The sequence below is a fragment of the Antedon bifida genome, chromosome 10 (assembly GCF_963402885.1).
Source record: "Antedon bifida chromosome 10, ecAntBifi1.1, whole genome shotgun sequence".
NCBI lineage: Eukaryota > Metazoa > Echinodermata > Crinoidea > Comatulida > Antedonidae > Antedon > Antedon bifida.
In genome coordinates, this window is record NC_136235.1 from 4,441,340 (window position 1) to 4,468,156 (window position 26,817).

The 26,817-nt window shown below is 33.0% G+C and overlaps 2 protein-coding genes across 2 annotated transcripts; one reads left to right on the forward strand and one right to left on the reverse strand.

The window, feature by feature from the left end:
• Window positions 1-583: 583 nt before the first annotated feature.
• LOC144854722 (uncharacterized protein KIAA0825-like) lies at window positions 584-26,343 on the reverse strand. The gene is made up of 24 exons (XM_078712675.1): window positions 26,227-26,343; window positions 24,964-25,088; window positions 23,695-23,866; window positions 22,624-23,251; window positions 22,078-22,224; window positions 21,705-21,862; window positions 21,193-21,328; window positions 19,878-19,921; window positions 11,934-12,062; window positions 9,395-9,513; window positions 8,584-8,734; window positions 7,845-8,035; window positions 7,427-7,690; window positions 7,077-7,167; window positions 6,562-6,613; window positions 6,069-6,240; window positions 5,818-5,910; window positions 5,527-5,660; window positions 5,241-5,395; window positions 4,777-4,897; window positions 3,796-3,883; window positions 3,567-3,670; window positions 3,412-3,458; window positions 584-3,246 (listed from the first exon to the last, which is right to left on the reverse strand). Exons 2-24 carry the CDS (start codon window positions 25,071-25,073, stop codon window positions 2,905-2,907), a joined length of 3,648 nt encoding a protein of 1,215 aa, XP_078568801.1. The 5' UTR covers window positions 25,074-25,088; window positions 26,227-26,343; the 3' UTR covers window positions 584-2,904.
• Window positions 13,133-19,821, forward strand: LOC144854723 (uncharacterized). The gene is made up of 2 exons (XM_078712676.1): window positions 13,133-13,175; window positions 17,162-19,821. Exons 1-2 carry the CDS (start codon window positions 13,145-13,147, stop codon window positions 18,700-18,702), a joined length of 1,572 nt encoding a protein of 523 aa, XP_078568802.1. The 5' UTR covers window positions 13,133-13,144; the 3' UTR covers window positions 18,703-19,821.
• Window positions 26,344-26,817: the final 474 nt, after the last annotated feature.

Genomic DNA, 26,817 nt, shown 5'->3' on the forward strand with positions numbered 1-26,817 from the left:
GTGGAAACAAAGCTTGGGCATAAGAAATGGACAGTATTAAAATTATTCAGGTTTACTGTAGAAAACATAAGTAGTTTAATGTATAAATACATAGTTTGGTTAACAAATTGCATGGCACTGTGAAGGGCAGTTAATACCACCATTTGTTGCTTTAACACTGAACACACAATCATGTTAAAATCATTTGAGAGCTTTTGATTTGAAATACAGTGCTGAAATGGAAAAACATGGCCTAACTTGTTCCTAGGTAATCGGTTGTGGCAAATCAGGCTTCCTATTGAGTATTGTGATGTTGGTACTTAATTAGTGTCATCAATGGTTAATATGCTGTACAACTTGTTTCAAAGTTTTAATTTGTAAGAACATTTTTCTTTTACTTGCAGCATGGAGTTACATTATACCTCTATGTCATATGTAACAGTTTAAGATTTAAAATTCTTTCATGCATTTCTGTTCAAGTTGTTAATGTCAATAAAAGCTATGATCTACAGTACTTCAATGTATGTGTTTTTTTTAAAATTATGGTAATGATTTTTGTAACATTTACAGCCAGCACACACAAACAAGAGACTTTAAAAAATGATTATACTGTACTTTACTTGTTTAATTATTTTACTTTGACTGATATTTAACTGCAGTATATTTTTTACTATGTATATTGTACATTGTACTTTTGACTATCCTATTATACAATGTAAATGAACAGTATGCTGGAAAAACCCATAAATTCAACTTGTAACTACTAAGGTTTGTAATATGTGTACTAAATAAATATAATATAGTACAGTACTAGTAATCTATTCTAAAAATACAATTTCACTGTACAATACCAAATATATAAAACTAAACTATATTGATTAGTACTTGTTCATCATACGACAAAAATAACATTAATTATTATGTTGAATCTCAATCATGTAAAAGTAATTTCAATACATTTGACCCTGTCTCTGCTGATGATTTACTTAATGTCATTAAGTCAGCCTCCATTACCTCTTGCTCCCTGGATCCGCTTCCTCTTAAATTATTTAAGACTTGCCTTCCTACCCTTCTTCCCTTCTTTACAAAAGTTGTCAACACCTCACTGAGCTCAGGTATCTTTCCATCTTCACTCAAACATGCCTGCATAACACCATTGTTAAAGAAGCCATCTTTGGATGTTGAGGAATTTGCAAGTTACAGACCCATTTCCAATCTTCCATTCCTTGGAAAAATTATTGAGAGGGTTGTGTCCAGTCAGCTGCAATCATATCTGAATAGAAATGGGTTATTTGCCACTAGACAATCCGCCTATCGTCCAAACCATAGTGTAGAATCTGCACTTCTTCTTGTGCATAATGATATTAGCATTGCACTTGACAACCATAATGAGGTTCTTATGGTCCTTTTAGACTTCAGTGCTGCTTTTGACACCATCAACCATAAGCAGTTATTACATCGTCTATCATCACGTTACGGTATCTCTGGAATTGGTCATAATTGGTTTGCATCATATCTAAATGATAGGTCCCAGTCCATTGTCATCAAGGATGTTTTGTCGAACCCGACTCTGCTTACAGTTGGTGTTCCACAAGGGTCTGTGGTTGGTCCTCTTCTGTTTATTTTATTTACCGCCCCACTACTTGACCTTATTGAATCTCACAATGTGAAGTGTATGGCGTACGCTGATGACACTCAGCTTTATGTCACTTTCAACCCTAATCAGCGTAATTCTGCTGTCAGTAAACTTGAATCCTGTATTGCCGAAGTCAGAGCATGGTGTCAATCTAACAACCTGGTTATGAATGATGCTAAAACAGAACTTATTCATTTTTCTTCTCGTTTTAAGCCTGCGTGTTGGACTGCCTCTGTTAAGATTGGTAATTCTTTCATTCAACCATCGTCATCCTGTAGAAACCTTGGAGTTGTCATGGATTCAACGCTTTGTATGTCCAATCAGGTACATAACATCTGCAAAGCTGGGCTTCACGCTATTCGTAAAATTGGAAGCATTCGGAAGTACCTGGATTCAAGATCAACTGAGATTCTTGTTCACGCCTTTGTTACATCAAGGCTAGACTGTTGTAACTCATTACTTTATGGCTTACCAGCAAAGGATATCTCTAAAATTCAGCGAGTCCAGAACACAGCTGCCCGATTGGTCGTTCAAAGCCCCATAAGGCAACATATCACACCTGTGCTGAGACAGCTTCACTGGCTTCCGGTAACACAAAGAATTACATTCAAGATCCTGCTCTTTGTTTTCAAAGCTCTTCATAATTCTTCATCTAAGTTCATTTCTGAACTTATTCAACCTTATGTTCCTAAGCGGTCTCTGAGATCTCGATCTGAGTCTCTTCTTGCCCATATATTTCATCCCTCCACTAAGTTTTATGGAAATCGTTCATTTTCTTCGGCATCCGTTTCTCTATGGAATGCGTTGCCTATTGAAATCCGTCAGGCTACTTCCACCAGTGTCTTCAAATCTCTCCTCAAAACCCACCTTTTTAATTTGTAATTTTTCAAAATTTTCTGTCTTTGTAAAGCGCATTGAGGCTTTCAGCATAATGCGCTATATCAAGTACCAGTTATTATTATTATTATTATTATTAATTGATTGCACATTACATAATTATATTGCACAGAGCGTCAAAAGTTTCTAATAAAAGCACATTAAATGCGTTACACATTCACTAAGTGATTCATTCACTAAAATTTATACTTACACATACACAATGTTTACTATAAACTGATAAAATAGTGGCCAAAATAGGAGATTTAAGTCTGTCTCATTGAAGCATTGTCTTTAGGTTACCGTAAGTATAACATTACAAATTGAATTATGGCAACCAAGCCAAACGTATTACAGTTGATATTCTAATAAACATAATATCAAGTAACCTGATGAAAAAACTTCAACGTACTTCAAACTAATTCAACATCTAGTTCGTACTGCTCTTTGAGAATGGCAATATATTTCTTTTCATGATCATTAAGTGGTTCACCAGGCAACATTTCAAAGCGGTTAGAGAATAGATGTTGAAAAGTAACAGAGGTCAGGCCGAGGTTACACTTCAATATCTCTGCCCAATCCCATGGGTATTCCCCCAATAACTCCTGATTAAACGGCCAGCTACCAAGCTTACTGACTTGCTCTACAGGGTTAAAGGTCGGTGGGGTCATAGGCTCAGAGATAATGAAACCTTGAAAGCCTTTTCTTTGATGAGGAATAAGAGGTGGTATTTCCAATTGATCTTCAATCCATTCCTATAAAAAAATATATATATATCTATTAACAGCTTTTTTTCTGAAGAGGTCACCCAGTATAACATTTATGGTTGTTGAATTGGTATATCAGTACATTTTTTGGATCAATCCCCAAAAATTGCAATTTTAGGTTTTTTTTAAGCTTTCTATACAAATCTTACTTACACAATTTCTTGTTATTAACTTGTTGATAAAAATCAAATCTCTTGCACCTGAAAAAAAAAATGTATCTTTTTGTAATTAAAACATTATCTTTAAAGATGAAGTTGTTTAGGTTTGCTTCCTTTGTTAATACTTGAGAGAAAATATATCACTTTTACCTTGTTCATTGGTTGCCATATCAACTGCCATTCCCATGTAATACTTCTCCTGGAAAACCAATGGTGCATCCTCTACTTGATGAGGATTGGAGTTTGCTAGGTGGCTAGTATTGTACAATAAAAACATTAGTAAATTAGGGGTGGGGGAGAAGTGGTGAATAAAACAGTAATTGGTTAAATTTGAATAAAATTTTGATGGGTGTACTTTCACAACAAATTAAAAACTTACTCTTGTGTACAGTGTTTTGTTGTTATGGCTATTAGGTCCTTTAGCCAATCAGAACTCAAAGGATGGGATGGGTAATTAGTTTCATCAGCTGGAAAAATAAAATGACTTTTGTATGCATTTGCTTTTGTGGCAGTTGTGGAATATTATGTGCAGTGAACTCTCTTACAGTAATAGATGTATGTGCATTTCTACATTTCTCCACAACGCATAGTTACCAACCGCATCGTACGGGACGCTCCCACATTTCAAAGTGATTTGTAATGAAACATGCATTTTGAACAAACACATGACCACTTATTTAGCAGAAGTTTATGCATGATTATTTTTTATCACTATTATCAAATTAATTTTTATATTTTAAAAGTATAAAACAGTTATACAAGTATTCGTTAATAAATACCACACATATCAACAAAAATATGTAATATAAGGGAACATCTTTTCCTGGCCCCTCACCGTGTGATGATGGACTGGCACGACACAGTGACATGATATTGTGTACGTTTATAAAAGGGGAAATCCCGGGCTGCGATTAATTTTTACCCTCCAAAAAAAGAATCAACATCAAAAATGGTGTAGTCTGTCACGCATTACAAATCTCTCAGGTTGGTAACTATGAAAACATCAAACATCAGATGTATTTTTTAAATTTAGAGCATTCTGTTTAACTGCTGCCAATGGTTTACTCACCTTCCATAGAAGGTTGGTAACTATGAAAACATCAAACATCAAATGTATTTTTTAAATTTAGAGCATTCTGTTTAACTGCTGCCAATGGTTTACTCACCTTCCATAGAAGGTTGGTAACTATGAAAACATCAAACATCAGATGTATTTTTTTAGTTTAGATCATTCTGTTTAACTGCTGCCAATGGTTTACTCACCTTCCATAGAAGGTTGGTAACTATGAAAACATCAAACATCAGATGTATTTTTTTAATTTAGAGCATTCTGTTTAACTGCTGCCAATGGTTTACTCACCTTCCATAGAAAGTGCTTCCATCGTCAGTTCTGAAGCATGCTTTAAGGTAATCAAGGCTGATTTATTGCTGCTATCAAAAGACTCTGTTCTCAATGTATTCCAAACACACCAACAAAGCACCTGAAAAAATGTGAATGTCAGTAATACTAATTAATAATAATACATACTGTATGTGTAAAAGCAATTAGTATAATATTTCAGTGATTTCACATTAGGAATAATTTGTGCTACAGAAAAAGTACTGTATGTACAGTATGCTCATCAAACCTGCAGAGTTAACAGCAGTAATGACCAAATTTAGATAAAACCTGCGGATTCAGAACTTTTTTTAATGAGGGAGCGTCAATATATAACATTACAGTTCTCCCATGGATCTGAGGCTCATTTAATAAATTATTATATATAAGTTGGTATAGCTATTTAATTAATCATCTGGTTAGGATGCAATAAAAAGACGTCTAACCTCAAGTGCCACAGCATTTTTAGAGCTGTCCTCTTGATCAACTTGTTCTTGTAGGCTCTGGAAAACCAGACACAATGGAGCAGAAAAACATAGGATCACTTGCGAGAGTCTGGACAACAGATTTTCTGCTGCTGAATTAAGTATTTGTTCTTCATCTAAGAAACAAAATGTATACTTTAAGTGAGTGAATTTTTTTTTAAAACTTTTTTTTTCTAAAACGTATTAGTACAGTATTCATCTTGTTTCTATTTTCCATTGAATCTCAAATTGTTTGTGTGTTAATTACCTTTGCATTTTTCTCTTCGTTCCTTAGCAAGTGGGCAACCGCAAGGTAGGTGAGTAAGGTTGGACATGGTGTTTATCTTTGTCTTACATTCTCCATCTAATTTAACTATATCCTTTACACAGTTCATTATCAATCTGTAGTACAGGAGAAAAAACCTTTTTAAAACTAAAGGCACTGTAAAAAATAAAAGCTGTGCAGTTTTACAGACCAAAACATGATTTTATTTTTATTACTGTTTATTATATTCTGTTGTTTTGGTATCTATAATGTCCAAATGTATAGAAAGAGTACCTTTGAATCTGTTGTGCAAACAGTTCTTTAATACAGGAGAGCCAAGGTGGGACATCTTCTCTCTTGCCAGGTAAGTTTCCACAACCACCTCCTCTGAAATGCATAATCATAAATAAGTTTTTGAAATGTCAGAGCTGTGGAGGTCAAAGTTTAACTTGTACATGACCAATTATTTTCAGAATCATCATCATGGGTGTTTTACAATCTAGAGAGTGAGAATGTATTGGTGTTAGTAATAATGAAGAACATACTGTTTAATGATAGGGACCAATACGCTGGCTAGGCATTGAGGCTGTTCAGTACAGGAGGCAAAGAGTCTTGCTATAGGCATCAATATTGATTTCTGTGGCTGCATCATGGAGCATAAACACTTCAAACCTGAACATCCCAGGCCTACACATGAAGACTGTTCATTGAGATCATCTAGAAAAAGCAATACAAAACACGATTTGTAGTATGCAGTACCATTTATTAATGATTAAGAAATGCAATGCTTAGTCTAATTTTGATCAAGTTACAGGTATTCACTTATACAGAAATAAACTAGAAAAACACAATTTCATGTATACAAAGACAAAAATAAATGACCAAAAAAACTGAAAATGGGCCTCTGGTTGATTTGTAGTAAAAGTGAATAACTATGATGTCATTAAATATCATTAAAATGGCATTAAGAAATATAAACATATATCCAAAACGACAGCAAACAATGTTATATATAAACAAACATATACTATACTATACCAAGATTCTGGCACAGGATTTTTGCAAGAAGAGATTCTCTCATTGTCAATGCCTATCAATGAAATAGTAATTAATAATTAAAATGAAATTAATGTAGCTTATTGTTATGGACGTTTATAAAAATTAGAAAGTACATTAGAGACCCTATTAAGAGGACACCTTTGGGACTAAACAAGGTGTTCCCTTAATGGGGATGTCTCCTGGAAATGGGTGTACCAAATGAGGAGATTTATTGTATAAAAATGAATTTATGCATAAGCTACTTGTGATATATACAGTAGAATGATATATATATATATATACAGTAGTAGTGATATATATATATATAGAATGATTCCTGTCACCAACTTTGGTGCTTAGTGCACATAATTATTATTGTTTTGTATTCACTTGATCTTGAAAATGGTTCTATGATGGTACCGAAACGTCGATCTCTCTTTTTGTCATTAAATTTTATATTGAAAGAATGATATGTATTAAATATATTGACATATCACACTAAATTTAGTACTTACTTGTAAGGTCAGTGATAAGCTGACGCCTGGCTGGTTACTAAGAATAGAAACAATTAAATGAACAGCAGTTTTATCAGGCAAACTAGAGAAACTGAAAAACAAAATTGACATTGAATAAAATGGCATCAGTTTTGTTTGTACTATACACTCTGAATATGCTATTTGAAATAAATGATTTTCACTTGTTATCAAAGCCAATGAGAATTCCCACTTCACAGAATGAAACAGAAAAATGTTGTTTGTTATGCCATCTCCCTTGTCACTACATTTTAATTTATTTTATCATTTTAGACTGCTGGTATTATCTGTATCTGACTCTGACACTATTTATTTAATTTACATAAACTTACTTTATAACATCTAATGGGAATAAACCAGGAGCCAATGCCTGCAACCAAGATGGAATAATGGACATTGGTTGAGAAACCTCATGTTTTAGGCCGTCCTGGAACGTCTCACAGAGAGTATCAAGTGGAGATGTGACCACAGCTAGAGCCCTGATAAGACACTGACAAGAGCTGTGAAAATCAGCCTGGCCCAGAAGATCACAAACTGAGTCACAGAATGAGAACATGTGGTTGTAGATAATGACAAGTAAAGCTGTGATGTCATGTCTGCAGAAAATAAAGTTCAATATAATTGAATATAAAGTACATGTTTGGCAACCTATCTGGTGGAGTAGTGGCTAAAACCTTATTGTATTTGTATCTCTAATATAGCGCCCTCTATCCATTTAGGGGCATGTTTTTAGGAGTATGCATTGCTCACCTCATTTGTCGCATTCGCTTATAAGATGGTTTACAAAGTGAATAACGATATGCTATTTTAGACAATGAACATTCCACAACACGCATCAACATCTTTTGCATCAAGTTGCTTGGTAACCAAATGGACCAGTCATGCTTGATCGACTCTATATGTAAGTGGTACATCTGAACAGAAAAAGAGCACCGCTCCTCCTAAAACATTAGATAGAAAGTTATGAATATATAGAATTTAAAGCAATATAAACAAATACAACAGTGATTTATAGAAGGTTTAACATCTAATTCATTGTAGTGAAAGTATATAACATTAATTGTATATACAGTAATATATAAATGACAGTCTGCTAAGAGTGATTAAGTTTGCTTTTGACAATCCTTGGCATTTTGTTTACTTCGTTTAGTTTTGTATATATTCAATTAATAGTATTGTACATAGTGATATTGTCGTACCACCAACACACACACAAAGAATAAAAACGTGATGGTGCATTTACAATGATTACCAAATAGTATAATCTGTATATATATTATTATTCCATATTATTCCATTTCATACACATCCAACAGCAAGTAATTAATTAAAGGATAGATGAATATACAGTCTTATAGTCATTTAAAGCTTAGGAAGTGGTGAACTCTGAACCTTGGGATTAGATGAAATTAAACTTTGTGTGTAAAGTATGATTTCAGTTTTAAGACTTTTAGTACACAAAGTGTTTGTTAACTGTGCATTATGATACCTCATAGAATGCCCGTTGATCAGTGTAGTTGTGGCTTTCTGCATCGTGAAGTAAGATTGTGCTTAAAGTTATCACATGGTAGTGGATGAGTTTGTCTGCTAGATCATCCATTACATCAACAAACTGCTCACGTAGGGAGATGAAGCAAGAACTAATAAAAGTAAATAAAACCAATACTAAAACAAGATTTAAGATAAAGAATAATAATAAATTGGACTTATTTAGTACATAATGCATAAATCCTCTATGCACTTATAACACGAGTTTCTATATTCTATATTCATTAAGTTCAGTAAATTGCACGTAACTTGTATAGAAAGTTGGTACATACTTTCGGTACTGATGTTAACCACCTAATAAATCCCTGTTTACTAATTAAGTTAGATAATTAGTTATTGAAAATTAAAAGAGAAACTGTAATATGTAAGTTGCAACCCCTGTCATGAATAAAAAGAGAAAAAGGATCAAGAATCGTTATAAAGATCCGTCTTGTAGTTTTGACAGCCTAAAATTGGGATCCTGGCCTGTTGTCTGTGACCACATATCTATCTGCGGACAAACACAAATATAAAAATATAACTTCCTTGGGCCAGGTAATAAGGTTTTGATCCAACATTCTAAGTATGTAAATGCTGGAATCTGATGGGCATTTTGTATCAACTATTCAGTGTTTCTTTTATTACCTTCTTATTAAATTTCAGTTTACAAACAAAAATATATTTAGTTGTAATTAGTTTCAAATAAAAAGTATACTCCAAGATTCATACCATTATGTTTTAAATGTACAGATCTTTATCATTTACTCTCTTACCTTTCTTTACCCTCATAATGGGTTTGATGTAGTTGTAGTAAAACCCCGGAACAGTAGCTAGACAAACTCAAAGCCTGTAAACAGTTCTTGGCAGTATCACACCCTTCAGCATGCTTTGTCTTGGAATAGATAATAAAAACAAATCATATTAATTTCTACAACAGATATTATACATTTAAACTGATTTTTTTCTATTTTGTTCTATTTATTATTGGCTTTATAAAATGTGTACTAGAAACTACTTTAAAGGCAATGGTCGCATAATGATGTCAATTTCACTATTAAAGTTGTTTGCTTTTTCATTTTCTCATTCGAAAATGAGTAGCAAAAAGAGAAAGTAGCAAAACAAAGTGAAATTTCAATAGCAGAAGTCAATTATGGTAATTGCTTTTTGACCATTGACTTGTTTATATTGTATTTTATACATGTACAATATCAGAAGAGGAAAATTAGTTGGTTATAAGACTGCAATTCCATAATTACCACTTTTTAGATTCTGTACCTACAGTACTATGGACATACAGTACAAACTACACTAATTAAGATTTGACCTGAATTATGGGAAACCCCCAATAAAACACAATATTATGAACAAATTAATGACTCATAAACAACAAAAAGTCCCCAGTTTTCCACGACCGCATGGTGTCAAAACACAGCCTTAATTAACAACAAAAAAATCAGAAAATCATGCACACTCAGAAACAAATGCATGTGCAAAGAATGAGTGATAATGAATACAAAACTACTGTTTATTTTATTTAATAATTTTTTTATCAAGAAGTCTGTAAGAGCAGAAGTATGTGGTACTCAGTATAACATTTCTATTTTCTGAGTTTTGATTCCTGTTTACAAAACAGGAAATACTGTCATTGTTTACATACAATGATTGAATTGTTTTTGTACACATAATTAATATCTAATTGTTCCGTTTACACCATTATCTATAATATAATAGCTTTCTCTATCTCCACTTAAACCGCAAGTCCGATATTAACGCCATTCAAGCTGGGGCAGCTTTTAATACCCCTTTATGCATTAGTCTATATTAGAAAAGAAAATGTGTACAAAAAATGTGTTTTTTAGGCCAATTTCTTTGAACGCTGTTATCGGTAATCATCAGCCATTCTCCTACGTCACAATTAGATCCCTCGGGTCATTAGCGATATCAAGACAGCAGCACATGTGATCAGCGCAGCTGTAGCTATAGTATAGCGGCAATGCTGCCTTGCGCCATTTCAAATGAAAACCGGGGCGGTAAGTACAAAACTGTATTCTTGCTCATGTTTCTACCTCATGCATACCGCTCTTGCCAAACATAAGATTGAGCACCCTTTTTAATTACCCTTTTTCCAAACACCAAATGCAGTGATACCAATAGGCTAGGTTATGTTTCTTACTAATTACTATTCCTAAGCTGCTAATAGGCAATAGCTGAATGCGGGATGATTCGGCCCAAGTTTGACGGGACGAATCGGCCCACTTTAGGTCGATATAAAGTCTGACTATATAAGAGAGGCTTCTAATTTCATTAGCTCCCCATAGGTTTTTATGATATGAAATATTGTTAAGTACATTGTGCTAACATTATGTTTTGTTATTTGTAATTGTTTGTTTTATGTAATTTATTTTCAAGGGGTGTAGGCCTACAAGTAGGTACAGACAAGGAGGATGAAGCAATCATATTTACTTCTTTCTAATTAGACCTACACCGCCAGAAAACACAGTGTTGTTCATCTTATAGACAAACCACCAAATATTCTTACCACCACAAATCAAGACATTCAACTGAATAACAGGATACTGCAAGAATATTCAACCAGATTCAACTAAGACCAGGGTCAACCTATGTGAACTTAATCACTGTAGCTGAGCCGGTTGACCCAATAATAATAATAATAACTGACATATTAATTAATAAACGTCTGTTATTTTAATATACTGTATTTACACAAACAAAAATTAGAACGAGATTCTGTTTTTTTGTGACTGCATGTTTTTCAAACATTCATTTTACAGTGGGCACTATTATTATTTACGATGACTCTGCAAATGTCCATTTAAAATTGCTTGCTTTTAGAATTAAATAAAAATAGACACTGAAATATAAAGATGAATACAGTATGATGCTGCATAATGTATACCTCTCTGCACTATACTTCCATTTACAGATTTGTGTATACTGTATTACTATATTAATATACTATCTTTTTGATTCCCGAATCTTAAAATAAGATGGTGCCTGTCCATTGGATGGGTAACTGCTAGATGATATAATACACAAAATGGGGATAAGTAAGTAAGTAGATATTACCAGGGAAGAGTGAAATTTTATTATTCTCTGATATTACTTGTTCTATTTATTAGCAACAAGATTTTCAACATTCTTTTTTTTTTAAATCTGCATGATATGTCCACTTGTTGGATTTGAACATGTGATGCTCTTGCTACAGGAAAAGTGTTTTATCACTAAACCATTGAGTGGAATTTCAATTTGTACTGTTTGACTGTTTTTTCTTCCTTTTTTGTGCATACATACCTTATACACATGCATTAGTACGTCATTGAATGCAGACTGCACGGAAATAATAAAGACATCATGAAGGGAAGTAGATGCTGCTAGAATATGAGATAAGTGTTGTAACAATGTAAAAAACGCTCCATAATCCTGTAAGGAAAAGAAAATACATGAAGAGGCTATCAAATTAAGTACTTATATGTTAATATATACAGGTTAATGTGACATTTAAATAACTGCAGTTATCAGTTATGATATTATATATCAAGATACAGGCTAATGTTGACCATGTGACAATTAAATAACTTCAGTTATATATCAATATACAAGCTAATGTTGACAATGTAACAAATAAATAACTGCAGTTATATATCAAGATACAGGCTAATGTTGACCATGTGACAATTAAATAACTGCAGTTATATATTAAGATACAGGCTAATGTTTGACCATGTGACAATTAAATAACTGCAGTTATATATCAAGATACAGGCTAATGTTGACCATGTGACAATTAAATAACTGCAGTTATATATCAAGATACAGGGTAATGTTGACCATGTGACAATTAAATAACTGCAGTTATATATCAAGATACAGGTTAATGTTGACCATGTGACAATTAAATTGTGGTTGCTTTGTTCCACCTATAACCAATTTCCTTTAGAAACTGATCTTTGATCAAGCTGTCTTGGAATGAGTGCTATTTACCACTCATCATTTCCTTGTTTATAGTATTAATACATTATTTGCTACTGAATACACTTCTATCATATATGTCTGGTATTAGTAAGCACAATTTTTGTGATGAAATAAAATGTACTTAAGTATGATTTTAGGACTCCCACTACAATGTTAAGGATATTGTTAATATTAAAGTATGAGGGTACACTATGATACTCCCTTTTCATGCATTACGGCTGTGCCTCCACACATTAGGTACTTTTAGCAGATTTTTAATGTCTATTCTCATTTGTTTTTAATATACATTTTTGCCATCGTATATAATGTAAATAAATCTTATTATGGAAGATATTGAAGAAACACTACCTGTTTTTACAGTCATCAAACTTTATATCAATGGGGGTTACAATTTTATTAAAATAATATTGTATAAGTACAAAGATAAATAAAATGTCTGTCATATTCAGTGAAGCGTGACTATAGTAACATTACATTTACTATGCTTTATAGTTTCTATTTATTTCCTTATACAGTAGTACGTAGTCAGCATGGAAATGGACGATTGTCAACCAGATGAAGGTGAGACCTGTTATTTATTATAACTTGGTAGTAATGTAGTGATGTTTGTAGTCCACTTCATTTAAGTTAAGATTAATATGCTATAGGGAGCAAAATTGAATTGTTGAATAAGTCTGAATTATACAATAATATATTTGGAGTATCCAAATGTTTTAAACTACATTTCAACTGCCCTGGGAATTTATTTGAACAATGTGATAGAAATCTGTTTTATGTACACTATCTTTGTTGCTAATAATTGTTAATACATCACACATGTAGATTTAAGACAAACCTTTGATTTATGGCAAATTGTTAAAAACAGTTAAATTGTTACCCCAACCCTTATTCTATCGTTTTTCGGGCAGAGTAAACCCACAGAAGGTTGTTGTTCATAAACGATGATGAATGACCTAATAATAAATCTCAAAGGCACAAAGGATCTGCAGGAGTGGCTTTAACAACAATACTCAAAGGCTTCACCAACCTATACATTGTTATGAATGTTTTAGTTGGGGAAAGAAAGCAAACTATGTAAACAATGTTTTTTGCTTCCTTATACCTTTTTGCTGTTGGCCGAAAAAAAATTGGATGCTTGGTCAGTACAGGGGCCAAAAGGTCAATATGGTCAAAGTTAAGTAAAGATTTGCACAGTGAAAGAGGTTTGGTTGAAACATGCACAGATAAAATTATTTTGAATATCTGTATCTTGTTGCCATAGTAATGGCCATTTTTAAAATTACAGCATTTTCTTGTAATTTTTCTATTATTCACTGTCAAATAAGGTAAACGTTGATTTAAATTTTAAAATTAATTTTTAATACAAGATGACGAAAGACTTAAACAAACTGAAAGGAAAAAAATTGTTGGTCAGGCATGGGAATGGACCGTATCATTTATTTTCAATAGGGGTGTTTTTAAAAAATCCAATTTTAGCCAAAGTTTGGATTACGTTATTAATTATCATATATTCTATGGACCTTGTGTGAATGGATAAAAGGCAAAAAAAAAATGGGGAATACATTTTTGTTATATTGATGTTGTCACAAAAGTTTGTATTTTTTCTGATTTCAGGATATGTTATTCGTAAAGTAATGGCATAAAATTTGAACTGAATTCAAATTGAATCAAATATTAAAATCAAAATGTAGAGCAGACATTACTCTATACATTGATATAGGGAATTAAATGTTAGAACAAGAAAAACTGTACTTATGGCTATTTTTTTATTAAACCCTACCCAAAATTGTTAGTAATTAATAATCTAGAACTCTGTGTTGTGTTAACTTGTGTATGTACATATTCATAGCTATAAACATGTGCATAACGATGCTTAAATGTTTCAGAGTATATGCCTACCATATATTATATATGAGAATTTTAGATATATTAATTAGTCATATTTTAAAAATAATATTTATATGTTTTATATACGGAAATGTTCATGTCCTTATGTGACGTCATTAATTATCTAATTACAATCAACTTACATCAAAATAAAGAGACATTGCTTTGTACATTGATACCAAAAATTATGAGCAAGGAAAACTGCACTTACAGATATTTGTGTTCCCTCCCCCAAAATTGTGGAATTCCGTTAAAATCCCACCTTAGGGATGAGAATATTTAATGTTAACATCGATTTTTGTGCTCACTGAATTGATTTAATTTACAGGTTTTTTGATACGAGTAGTTTTAAAAAACCTATTTCTTTTCAAATTCACCCGTTTGTTTTTGGCGTTGCTGTTCTATTGTTTGTCAACAGAATCTATTGTTAGTTGAAAGGCTGGTTACATAACATTAATACACTAAATTCGCATACACATGCTTGTTTGTAGTGAAATTAGCCTTAATTTTTAACCTAAAAATGTTAGGAGAATTTGACAGTAGGCGGAGGTATGCACTCTCGGAGTGGCTTTCTAGTTATAAATTACAGTATTATTATAAGTTAGTGATTCCAACAAAAAAGAGGAAGAGTAAATAAACATTCTTTTCATACTACGGTTACTTTGATTCGTTTTTATTGTTCAACTAAGGTGAAAAATATGTAACAGTATACTTTATAGCAATTGCCAATCATTTACCGGAGTTCTTACACAGTGATTAGTTTAGATTGTAATTATAATACTAAATATTAATAATAATCTTGGTGATTTAAAGCGCTACTTCTTAGACAACCTACTTATCTCCTTGATCTTCTTCCCTCCTACACCCCTCTTGCTTGTCTTCGTTCGGCTGATCAAAACCTACTACTTGTTCCTAGAATTAACACCAAATCTTATGGACAAAGGTCTTTTATGTTCTCTGCTGTTTCTCTTTGGAATTCTCACCCTCGTCATTTTACTAAATCAACTTCTATTGCTATTTTTTAAAAAGAACTTAAAACACATCTTTTTAACATCCAATATAAGCGCCTTTGATTTTGACTTCGGTTTAGTTGATTCTGGCGCTATACAAATACCTAAATTATTATTATTAAATTATTATTATTATGAGAGATTTAATTGTAATCAGTGGTCATATGCAGTTTCATAACTTGTTATTTCGTCTTTAATCTAAAGTTATAAACATATTCATTTCTAGTAATTTTAGACCAAAACTATCACTTATGTGCTTTGCTGATCAATCAATCAGTTCGACTTATATAGCGCCGGTATCCATAAAAATAATGTTCAAAGGTGCTTGACAAAGTTAAACAGAAAAAGCTTCTGTGTACAAGTGGGTTTTCAGTCATATTTTGAAGGCTAAATATTCATATGGCCATTTTCTTGACCAGTGGTCATGATATGTCTTTTGGCACTTGTTCATTAGGGTGATATCAATACTAGTGTATTTTGATATTAGGCTAGACAATATTCGCTAGTTATTAAAAATTTAAATATGCTCCATGCAAACATGTTTGTACCAGCTATAGGTTAAATGTTAAAATAAGGTGTTTTTTAACATTTTGTGTATTTCTATTGTATTTATAGAGCAAATATAAATATATACTTTGCGTAATTGAGTAATTTGAGACTAAAATTATTACTTCCTGACTGGTGGTTGCTGAGATATTGATATGGCCATTTTCTTGACCAATGGTAAAAAATAATGTTTCACGGTCATTTTTGGCAAAAATTGTCCATTAGAGTGAATAGAAATATGTATCTTCTGAGTATTTTGACACCAACTATGACCATATCCGCCAAACAATTTCTAAGATATGAAAAGTGTGCTCTAAGCCAAAAATGTTTGTGCCAGAGCTATGTCAAAGGTCAAAATTAGTTGCCCATTAGAATGAATAAAAATATGGGTCTTCTGAGTAGTTTGTCACAATACACCCAGTAGTTACCAAGTTACGCCAAGTCTTAACTTTGACCATATTGACCTTTTGGTCCCTGTAGTGACCAAGCATCCCAATTTTTTTTCGGCCAGCAGCAAAAAATTGATTTGTATTGATTTAAGGAAGCAAAAAAACATAATTTGCTAGAGTGTGCAGGTAAACCCTTTTGGCTCCCAAACTATTTGCTCATTTTTTAACATTACAAAGTTCAACAGAGTTTCTATACTACAGTTAGTTATTCTATTTGTTTAGTTTATAATTAGTGGCTCATAACATAAGACAGAATGCTTTATTCTTATATGTCTGACACTAAAATTTCACTTTCATTAGTAACTATTTAGCAAGTTAGAAAAAGTACAGTTTACCAGCATCAGACCATAGATGGCGCTATCTAACAATATTGGCATATTATTGTTTATGCTTTTCATATCCTTTTTTTTAAACATTTATATATTGTTTTCATTCTGTGGTTCATTTGTTTACTTTGTGTTCTTGTTATATAATGACAATACTGCAACTTACAGTGAAAGTCAATAAATAAATGAATATTTAACCTACAAGTTCGGTTTGAGTTAGTTAAATTGTGAATTTCTTCCATTGTTAACTTCATTTATATCATTTACAATTGAATAAATATAATTTATTTTTTGCTTTGTTTTTAATTAATTTTTTTTTTCCATTTCAGGTCTAACTATATACCATGTGAAGTATAGTAATAATGATACAAAGGAATGCACTACAGTTGATCTACAAGCCAAAGAATTGATATTAATGAACCATGTATCAGGCCGAAGATTACTCAAATTACCCTATAAAAACATAAGCTCAATATACAGTCAAGAGGCAGAATTGGTTATCCATTATGGCGTCAGTGCTGATCAACAACAGATGGTACTTGCAACCAATTATAGTGAATTTATTTTTTCCCATATAACGAAGAAAAAGTTTGAAGATCAGCATGTTGATATTTGTAAAAGTTGGGGTTTCACAACAGATATGAAAGTATCTCAGTGTATTCCTAATAACGAGAAACCAAGACTAACAGAAGATTATAACAATCTGGAAAGCAAGTATCAACAATTGGAAAGCCAAAACAAAGATGTGCAAAGCCAGTGCAAAGGCCTGGCGAATCAAAACAAAGTTTTGGAAAGTCAGATGAAAGACCTGGAAATTCAGAACAAAGATTTAGAAGACCAGAAAAACATTCTAGAGAGCCTACGAAGAGATCTAAAAAGTCAAAATGAAGACTTGACGAAGCAAAACAAAACGTTGGCGACACAGATTTGTGAATTAAAATCTGAGAATGAAGATCTAGAGTCAAGAAAGACATCAACAGTATGGAAAGATCCAGTTGAGGACAATCAAAAGGAAATCAACATTTCTGTCAATACCAAATCAATCAAACCTCGACCAAGCTTCAAACAAAAGGAAAGGATAAAAGATGATGAATATGAAAACGTTGTTCCTTTACCACCATCATCAGTAAGGAAGGAAGATAAAGGTAGTGTTTACGTGGCGATGGTTCCTACAAAAGAGCATCAGGCTGAAAAAACGAAAGAAAAACCAGCACAGATTGTAGAGAGTAAATCAAGCCAGCATACAAATTTACATTTCAATGTGATCATTCGTAAAAATACATTCAAACAAAGCTGCGTCAGTGGAGAATGCACGCTGACGCTTTATGAGGAGCAACTGGTATTCAGCAACGCGGATGAAGAATGGGAGTACAAATACATCGAAAGTCATTGTTTTTCAGAAAATAATACTATTACATTTACTTGTCTTGAGAATGCTCCTAATGGGCCAGGTACAATTATCTTTGACTCCGATGCTGCAGAAAACATACACAGAACACTGTTACGACTTAAGGACACATATTATGTTGTCATGACCAGAGAAAATGAAATTGCTGCACGGTTGGGAAGTACAGATGGCGAGTACAAACTAATTCTTCACAACGACTACCTGAAATTATATACTCTTACTGATATACCATGCCAATACTGGCATTTTAGAAACATCCGATCATTTGGCGTACTTGAAGGAGGATTTTTTATCCTATGTGGTCGTGGTAGTAGCACTGGACCAGGCCGTGTCTCGTTTTTGACAAAAATGGGCAAAATCATTTTTGAAAAAATAAATAGAAATGTAAAAAATCTTGCAAAGAAAAAATTATCAGAAAAGGAGAAAAGAGAGGCAGATCCAGCAGTGGCCCAAAAGGACTAAAAACTAATGTAACACGTTGTTGATGATGCAAAAGACAAAAATTTAGTACTCAATGATCGATTGTGTGAGAAAAACTAAAAAAGCAATTTCGAATTGCTGATGACAGATTTGGTGATCGAATATATAAAGTTGAACCTGCATATTAAGTTTTAAGCCAGGACTTTTTTCCCCAAATATTTAATAGATAGATTTTATTACTTTTTAAATAGTTGTGTTGTTTGAAATTTGAATCAATATACTTTATTGGACAGCAAATTTTAAAAAACGCAAGGTATTTTTAGTATTTGATAAAACCAAAGATCATAATAATAAACATGGTAGCTTACATTATAAATATATTAAGGCAAGTAATAAAATAAAAGAATCAAATGTTTTAATACAAAGAATACAACGATTTATGCTTTAAATCAGAGAGACAAGAGAAGGATTTCAAATCACACTTAACAGTTAAAAAAAATACTTTATGGTTTTAGTCGAACGTGACTCTATAGCTCACTATTGACGGTCGGTTGGTCAGTAAACACTAACTTAAATTTGCACACGCGACTGCAGCCATGTATATGGCCTTGTTTTTATTAATCTAAAATTACTGAATGGTCGAACTTAATATGTAAATATAGAGAAATGGCAGTCCTTCAGGAAAGGTCATAAGGTCTAATCATTTGATATTGTTTAAATGCACAGTAGAAAAGATCTTATGAGAAGATACAATTAATTACACCTAGTACATATGAACTACCTTACTTCATGTTATATATAATAGTTTTCATGATGATCAATGTAAAATCACTGCATGACGGTGAAGATGTGCAAGCCATGTGTGATGAGGCATGTCTTATTAGCTTCTAAAAAAATTAGCATGTTAGCAAATAATTAAGATGTTATTCTAATACTAAAGTGAAATTGTGATGAAACAAAATATCAAAAATATTTTAAACAGTTAATATTCCTTATGATTTAGATAAACTTTACAATTTACATAGTTATATACTATATATATTGTATTAAATAAATAATATAAATGTACCTAGATGCTTATTAAATTTTTCGAATATTTTCTTTGATGTACATATATGTTTAAATATCAGTATTTCTATATTAAATTTATTTTTCAAAAGTGTTTTATTGGTGTTAGCGTGTGCAATATTTATTTGTAATAAAGGAATCTGTGATACCTGAGCAATATATCTTGGAAAGGATGACCATCCATATAGTTGATCTGAAAAATGATGTACAATTCAGATTAGTTCATTTAACTGTCCAAAGTCCCAGTTTTTCGTGGCTAAACTAAATTAAAATAATTTCATTGAGGACTAAATAAAGTGAATCTGAATCATTTCAATAATATAAGTTGAAAAGTTAATTAGCGTTAACTAGTGAAGATTGACTAGAAATTTAGTGGGCTTGTAAAACTATTGGATGGGCTTCTTTCCAATATGGTCTTTGGTGAACTTTTGTTTTCAATAGGCGGTAGCGATTAATCTATAAGTCCAGTAACACTGTTACGTTCATTAATATCGGAACTGTATTTGAGCGATTTAGTGTTCATCTTTCGACTACCATCCAGAAACAGAGGCTCTGTTATCGAAGCCACAGGATGTTTAATATTATTGCTTTCATTATAAATGTTGTGTGAATATTAATCTATAACGCCGTTCCGCAACCTATGGGTCATGACCCAATGTTTGGTCGCAAAAAAAATTGATGGGCCGCGAAATTGTTTCCGATACTGAAACTTATTATCAATTATACACTGATCTATATGTGAAAGGCTCTCAGTTTTGTAGAATCTACAACACTGATTACATTTTACATCTACAGTTTTCCCTGTGTTGATGTGCGGCGAGTACCGTAGTGTACACACAATGACGACGGGGCAATGGACGCTTTTGACGCATAGTTGGTTGTTAATATACAGAATCCCCTTTTAGGACGTGGATTTAATAACCTACCAACTGGTTCTACGACGATATTTTTCTGTAGTTTGCAAATGAGTGTGTAACTTGACTGAAAAACTGCGAACTTTGATCGGTGGTGGGAACTTTTACAATGAACATTAGAATAATAGAAAGAACAATATAAACAGGTCCATCCCAAATTACACTCATAGCGTTGTTGTTCAGGCCCTAGCGAGGGAAACTCTTTATGGTTCAGAAGAACCCCTTGACGTTAGCATTGAACGCAAATGTGTTTACCGGCGGAAAAAGTAGACTATGATCGTTTTGCCAATTGCAAGTGCGCTATTAATATTAGAGTGTCATTTCCGGCAAACTAGAGGTGCCATTTATCATGATTTTTACCTGCGAGAGTACCATTTCCAGCCATCTAGGGGGTGTCATTTAACAAAATTCGCTTTGCCACAGGCCCACCATGGGGGCCTGTGCCTCAAATACGCAATGTTGGGTCGCGAGAATTCCCAACATTAGATCATGGGATTGCGGTCAAAAAAGGTTGCGGAAAGCTGATCTATAATATCTAAAATATTCTCACCACAAACAAGTGTGCCAGTAACTGGAGTTTTAAGAACCATGTCATGATTTGGTATTGACTGTTGAACTAGCAGAGGAATCATGCTTGCCAGTTGTTCTTCTAGTCCACACAGAATTTCCTTCCACCAATGATCAACCTTAAATAGCAATAACACTACAATCAAAGGGTGTTGGATATAAAGCACTGTCTACACTATCAAACTAGTTTGACAAAAAGAATGTGATGTGCCCAAATATGGTAGTAATATCCCCAAATATGGTAAGGATATGACATCATTATGTCCATATATGGGCACATCACATTCTTTTGTCACATAGAGTTTGATAGTGTAAACAGAGCTTAATAGTAAAAAAAAGGTGTTTATGTGAAAATGGCCATACACAGCAAAAATTACAAATAATTAAAGTTTTTATTAACCAGGTAGAGGTTAAAATAAATCAACTTCCAAAAGCATTGCAAGTTTTCCAAAACACTGAATTGAATTTCCATAATTTTTCAAAACCTGCACAAACCTTTTGAACTTTCTTATGATCGTGAGAAAAGTTAGATGTCAATTCAGCAACCATAGCCGACGTTGCACCAAAAGGAGCTGGTATGGCGCCAGGCAAGACGCCACTGCAGCTTAGGCCAAGTCTACTCAGTCGAGCTTCTCTGCTGGGTTTCAGAACACCTAGATAATTATAATAACTTCAGGTATTTTCTCCACAAGGTAAATTTTATTTCTATTGATTTATAAACCATAATAAATGAATATTCACTGTGACAACTGTTGAGGTGGTTTAAGAATTTTGTTTAATTTAAATTTTTTGCATGTACTGTAGTATAGAAAATAATTTTCAACCAGACACTACCAGGTATACAATGTTCAACAATAAGTTTAAATACCCTTTGGTTGGTTTTTTGTACTTCTTTTTCTTCTAACCTCGCTTGTCCAGTTCAGTTGGTGTAGGACATCTTCCATAGCACTCTCAAACTCCTGTAATTCTGCGGCTAATACTGATAAAGCTGGGATATCAATTTCATTCTTTTTATCTAGATAAAAGAAACCAAACAATTGCAATTATCATACTTGTTATATGGAATTCTTTTTTACAATTTCTTACACAAAAATGTGTTTCTATTGTAAAGAGACGGCTGATACCATTGGGAACACAGATGCAGTGCTGATTGAAATGACTAAAGGTCAAAGGACAGGTGTTGTAGATAAACACATGTGAGTAATATAAAAAGTATATCATATGATGAAGTATATCATACTCTTATTGTTAACCAGTCTCAGTTATTGACGAGCTTAGACAGTAATATATGATTACAGAGGCAACTTTAAATTAGCGACAAATGCTGTACATTATAAAGAATAGAATTATATTTTGTGAAGTGAAAGATATTTTAAAATCTGGCTACCCAAATAAAGTATAAAAACTCTCTTACCAGCAGTATTACCACTGGCACTCTTATCCTGCAAGTCTATAGACCTAGATGGTGGACTTAGATGTACAACAAGATACTGTGATATCTTTGATGAATATAAAGGCTTAAGACTAGTGTAAATATTCAAATCCTGGAACACTCTAGATGCCATGATTTTAAAATCAGTACTCATCATATCCTTTAAAGTGTGACAAACATGAGGGAAGCAGTCTTTAATGCTCTTAAAAATATTTTCAGGTGTTTTGTCGTCAAGCTGCAGTCCTTCTGAAATAACTTTGTTAATTTCAAGGCTGCGATGTGACTTGTAAATGTTCCACGCTTCATCGACTGGATATAAGAAGACAAGACTTTGCAGTAGAAGAAGTCTGATATCTGGATTAGATGACTGATGACCTGAAAGCTTTGTAAGAATTTCCTTCTTGAGCTGAAGACGGATTTTGTGCCAAAGTTGTTCAATCTCCAGTTCTGAACTGCTGGAGACTGTGTTAATAGAGAGAGTTGAGCAGGTTAGTTGGTTGACTGCAGGTGCTTGGTAAGGCAGAACAAAACCATGCTTACAACTTAAGTGAAGAAGATCTAGAAAACACTCAGAGTTTTCATCGCTTGAATTTCTTTGAATAGTTGAGGACTGAAAGTGAAAAATAAAACTTAATTAATCAATGTAACAGCTTATAAAAAAGAAAATAAACTATAATGATATATAACTAATACAGTTAAAATAGCAGATTTTAAATAAATAAAATAGGCCAATTGGAAGATCGAAATATAATGCAACAGTAATAAAATAAAGAAAGATCTACAGTACATGCCATTAAAAAAAACAAATAATATGGAATGTCATGGTAAGACTAAGAGAGATTAATAATAAATAGACAAATATTTATTTTATTTGGATACTTGAGTCATTGTATGAATAGGCCATTTTAAACAAATATTAAGATTTTTTTTGGCAAAAGTGAATAAATTTATTACAATTACAAAATTACATACAGTGTTTGATTTTATTCATCTTTATTTTTCATGTAGGACAATGCATCTTTTAAGTAAATAAAAATAAACAGGTTATTGTACCAATTTGTGTAGGAATGCAAGCACATCATGTGGTTCTGGTTGTACGCAAGTACAATCCTCAAAGCTATTTGTGTTGATTAAACTATCGACAGCATCCTTCACATTACTGTAATCATTATCCACAGACAGGCTGTTTATGGAGTCTATCAACTCTTCTAATCCATTTTCCAATCTGTGCAAAATATTATTTAGTGATGGTAAAGTGTGACAACATACAAAAACAGATAAGGGTATTTTTTAGCTAAAGAATGGACTAGAGCAGCGTTCCGCAACCTTTTTTGACTGCCGGTAAACAATAATAATACAAATTTGTAATGCGCCAATTCCAGCAGTAAGTGATCAAAGGAGCGGTGTATGAGAGAGCTCAATTTGAAAGAAAAAGATGAGTTTTCAAGGCAGATTTAAAGGCGATAGAGAAGAACATGATCTAATAGGATGGATAGGTCATTCCATAAGCGAGAGGCAGCAGAAGTAAAGGTGCTTAGGCGAAGGAGACGGGAAGGTATGTGAAGAGGAAGAAGGTCAGAGAGATAAGGGGATTTGAACGAAAGAGACACATTTGCGTTCAATGCTAACATCAAGGGGTTCTCCCGAACAATAAAAAGTCCCTGCCTAGGGCCTGAACAACATCGCTGAGTGTAATTTGGGATGGACCTGTTTCTATTGAATGTTCATTGTAAAGGTTTTTCAGTCAAGTTACACACTCATTTGCAAACTACAGAAAAATAACATTGTAGAACCAGTTGGTAGGTTATTAAATCCACGTCCTAAAAGGGGATTCCCCACTTATATATTAACAACGAACTATGCGTCAAAAGCGTCCATTTTCCCGTCATCAATTCCCAATTGTGTGTACGCTACTCTCGCCTCAACATAGGGAAAAACTGTAGATGTAAAATGTAGTGAATGATTGTAGATTCTACAAAACTGAGAACATTTCACATATAGATCAGTGTATAATTGATAACAAGTTTCAGTATCTGAAACAATTTGGTGACTCATCAATTTTTTTTCGCGCCCCAAACATTAGGTTGCGACCATAGGTTGCGGACAGGCGGACTAGAGCAAGTGTATTCTTGTCATTTGATTGACACATACTCTTTGCTTCCTTATTTCACTTAAGGTAAGCAGATCCATCCTCATGAGAGACTGGTGACTCTTGACTCGTCTATCTGCTCTGCAAAATTCTGAGCACTCTTATGTTTTACTTGGCCTAGTATTCAATATTGATCTGGCGAATAAAACATATGTGTATACTAATCTACCTACTTGTCTTCAGTTAGAGCCAGCTCTCTGTCTAGTCTTAAAATGGCGTCATCTGAATCAACCAAAACTGCTGACAGGAAATCAATTGAACCAATGCTATCTTCCATTGCCATGGTTACCAAAGTTTTCTAAAATATTTGAAATGAAAAATGGCAAAATTATTTCTTTCTACAGAATTAATTTAAATAAAACTAATCAAAACATTTCAAAAACTGTGCTGTGGACAAATAACTTTTAAATGTCCATAAGCGTCTGTAAGCATTGTCGTGAAAAGAACCGACACATTATTACCATCAAGGAAGCAAGTAATTTATTTTAGGAGATCGAACAATTTGTCAATTTTAAGAAAATTATTAAGTGTTAAATGTAGACTAATCTTTTTTAAAGAACATTTTATATACAGTAAAAATTGTTCTCATATGACCCTTCATTCAGATGAATTTTTATTTAATTTTAAAGCAAGACTAGGGCTACTGACTAAGACTGTATTATTGATAGCGTTATTTTGTTTTTACTTTCCTTATTAGCTAGCCTGAATCTGGGACGAGTCGGCCCTGAGATGATTTGGCCCAGGATGATTTAGCCCACATCCCACTTGGAAATGTCTCACTTTAGTCCAAACCAATGATTGTTAATACATTTTTTGGGTGTTTATCAAGTTTTTAAAGGTGTTTGAACTACCATTTAAAAACATTTTTTATTGATATTGCCAATTTTGATATATATAAAATAAATTACAAAAAATGTAATTTTATATGTAATTATTATTCCGAAAACTGCGGCCAACAGAGGGCTTAATTTATTTACATTGTTTGCGTGGCTAAAAAATGTGCTTTTATTTTAATTCTTATGTTCTTTTTACTACCAAAAATATACCGTCTAGCAGAAACAGGCCTTTTAATATGAATGGTTTAGTTTAAGAATAACTAGATTTGAACTTGTCATTTTTTGACGAGTTAGTTTTATCCGCACAACCAATACCACATGCACATACATTTAGAAAATATGCACAGAAAAGGATTAATTATTTTAATATTGATAAAACTATTAAAATATTTTATAATAGTACTAAAAGCAGAAGTCAAGATGATAGGGCCTAGGCTAGGCTAAGCCTAACTCAAACTGGCCTAGCCTAGGCTAAGGCAGGCCTACTACTAACTAGCTAGGCTGGCTGGAGTAGTACGCCGGCTAGCCTCCTACTACTCAGGCCTAGCTAGCTAACATCTTTCCCTAATTAATTGGTTAAGATATAAACTAGTTATATACCTAACTAAGCGTCAGTGGTTTCCATGTCAGTATCATTCATTATTAAACGAAACTATTATAATTGAAATTGTGAAAATAGAACAGTTTTCGATGTTCGACGATGATGATGATGTCGACGATGTTTTATGTAGCTATGGCATTCCGATTATGGAACGCCATAAATGCCTTAAATTTTTTGTAAAAGTGTCATAAACCACTCATGACCTACTACACCACTCATGACCTACACCAATAAATACACATTTTGTTGTCTTTCCGGGCGAAACCTTTTTTTTTTAAACTTTATGGTGAACAGTACTGTATACGCAATATGATATACAGTATTGTAGTGCCGCTACACAGATGCTTAAGCGGAGCGCGTCGTTCTAAACACCTGGACGCGCTCCGCCGTGCGTATACACCTTGGAACGTCAAGTACGTTGGGGACACTTGAGAAGTCGACGACGGAAACCAAACCTATATTATTACTACTCACTTATTGTTATCATAAAGTCAAAGACTATTATAATGGTGAGTACTTTACGTTGTAGTCTTTTATCGTAGTTAAGTAACTAAACCAAGAGACTAGCAATCTCTTTAGTATATCTTATT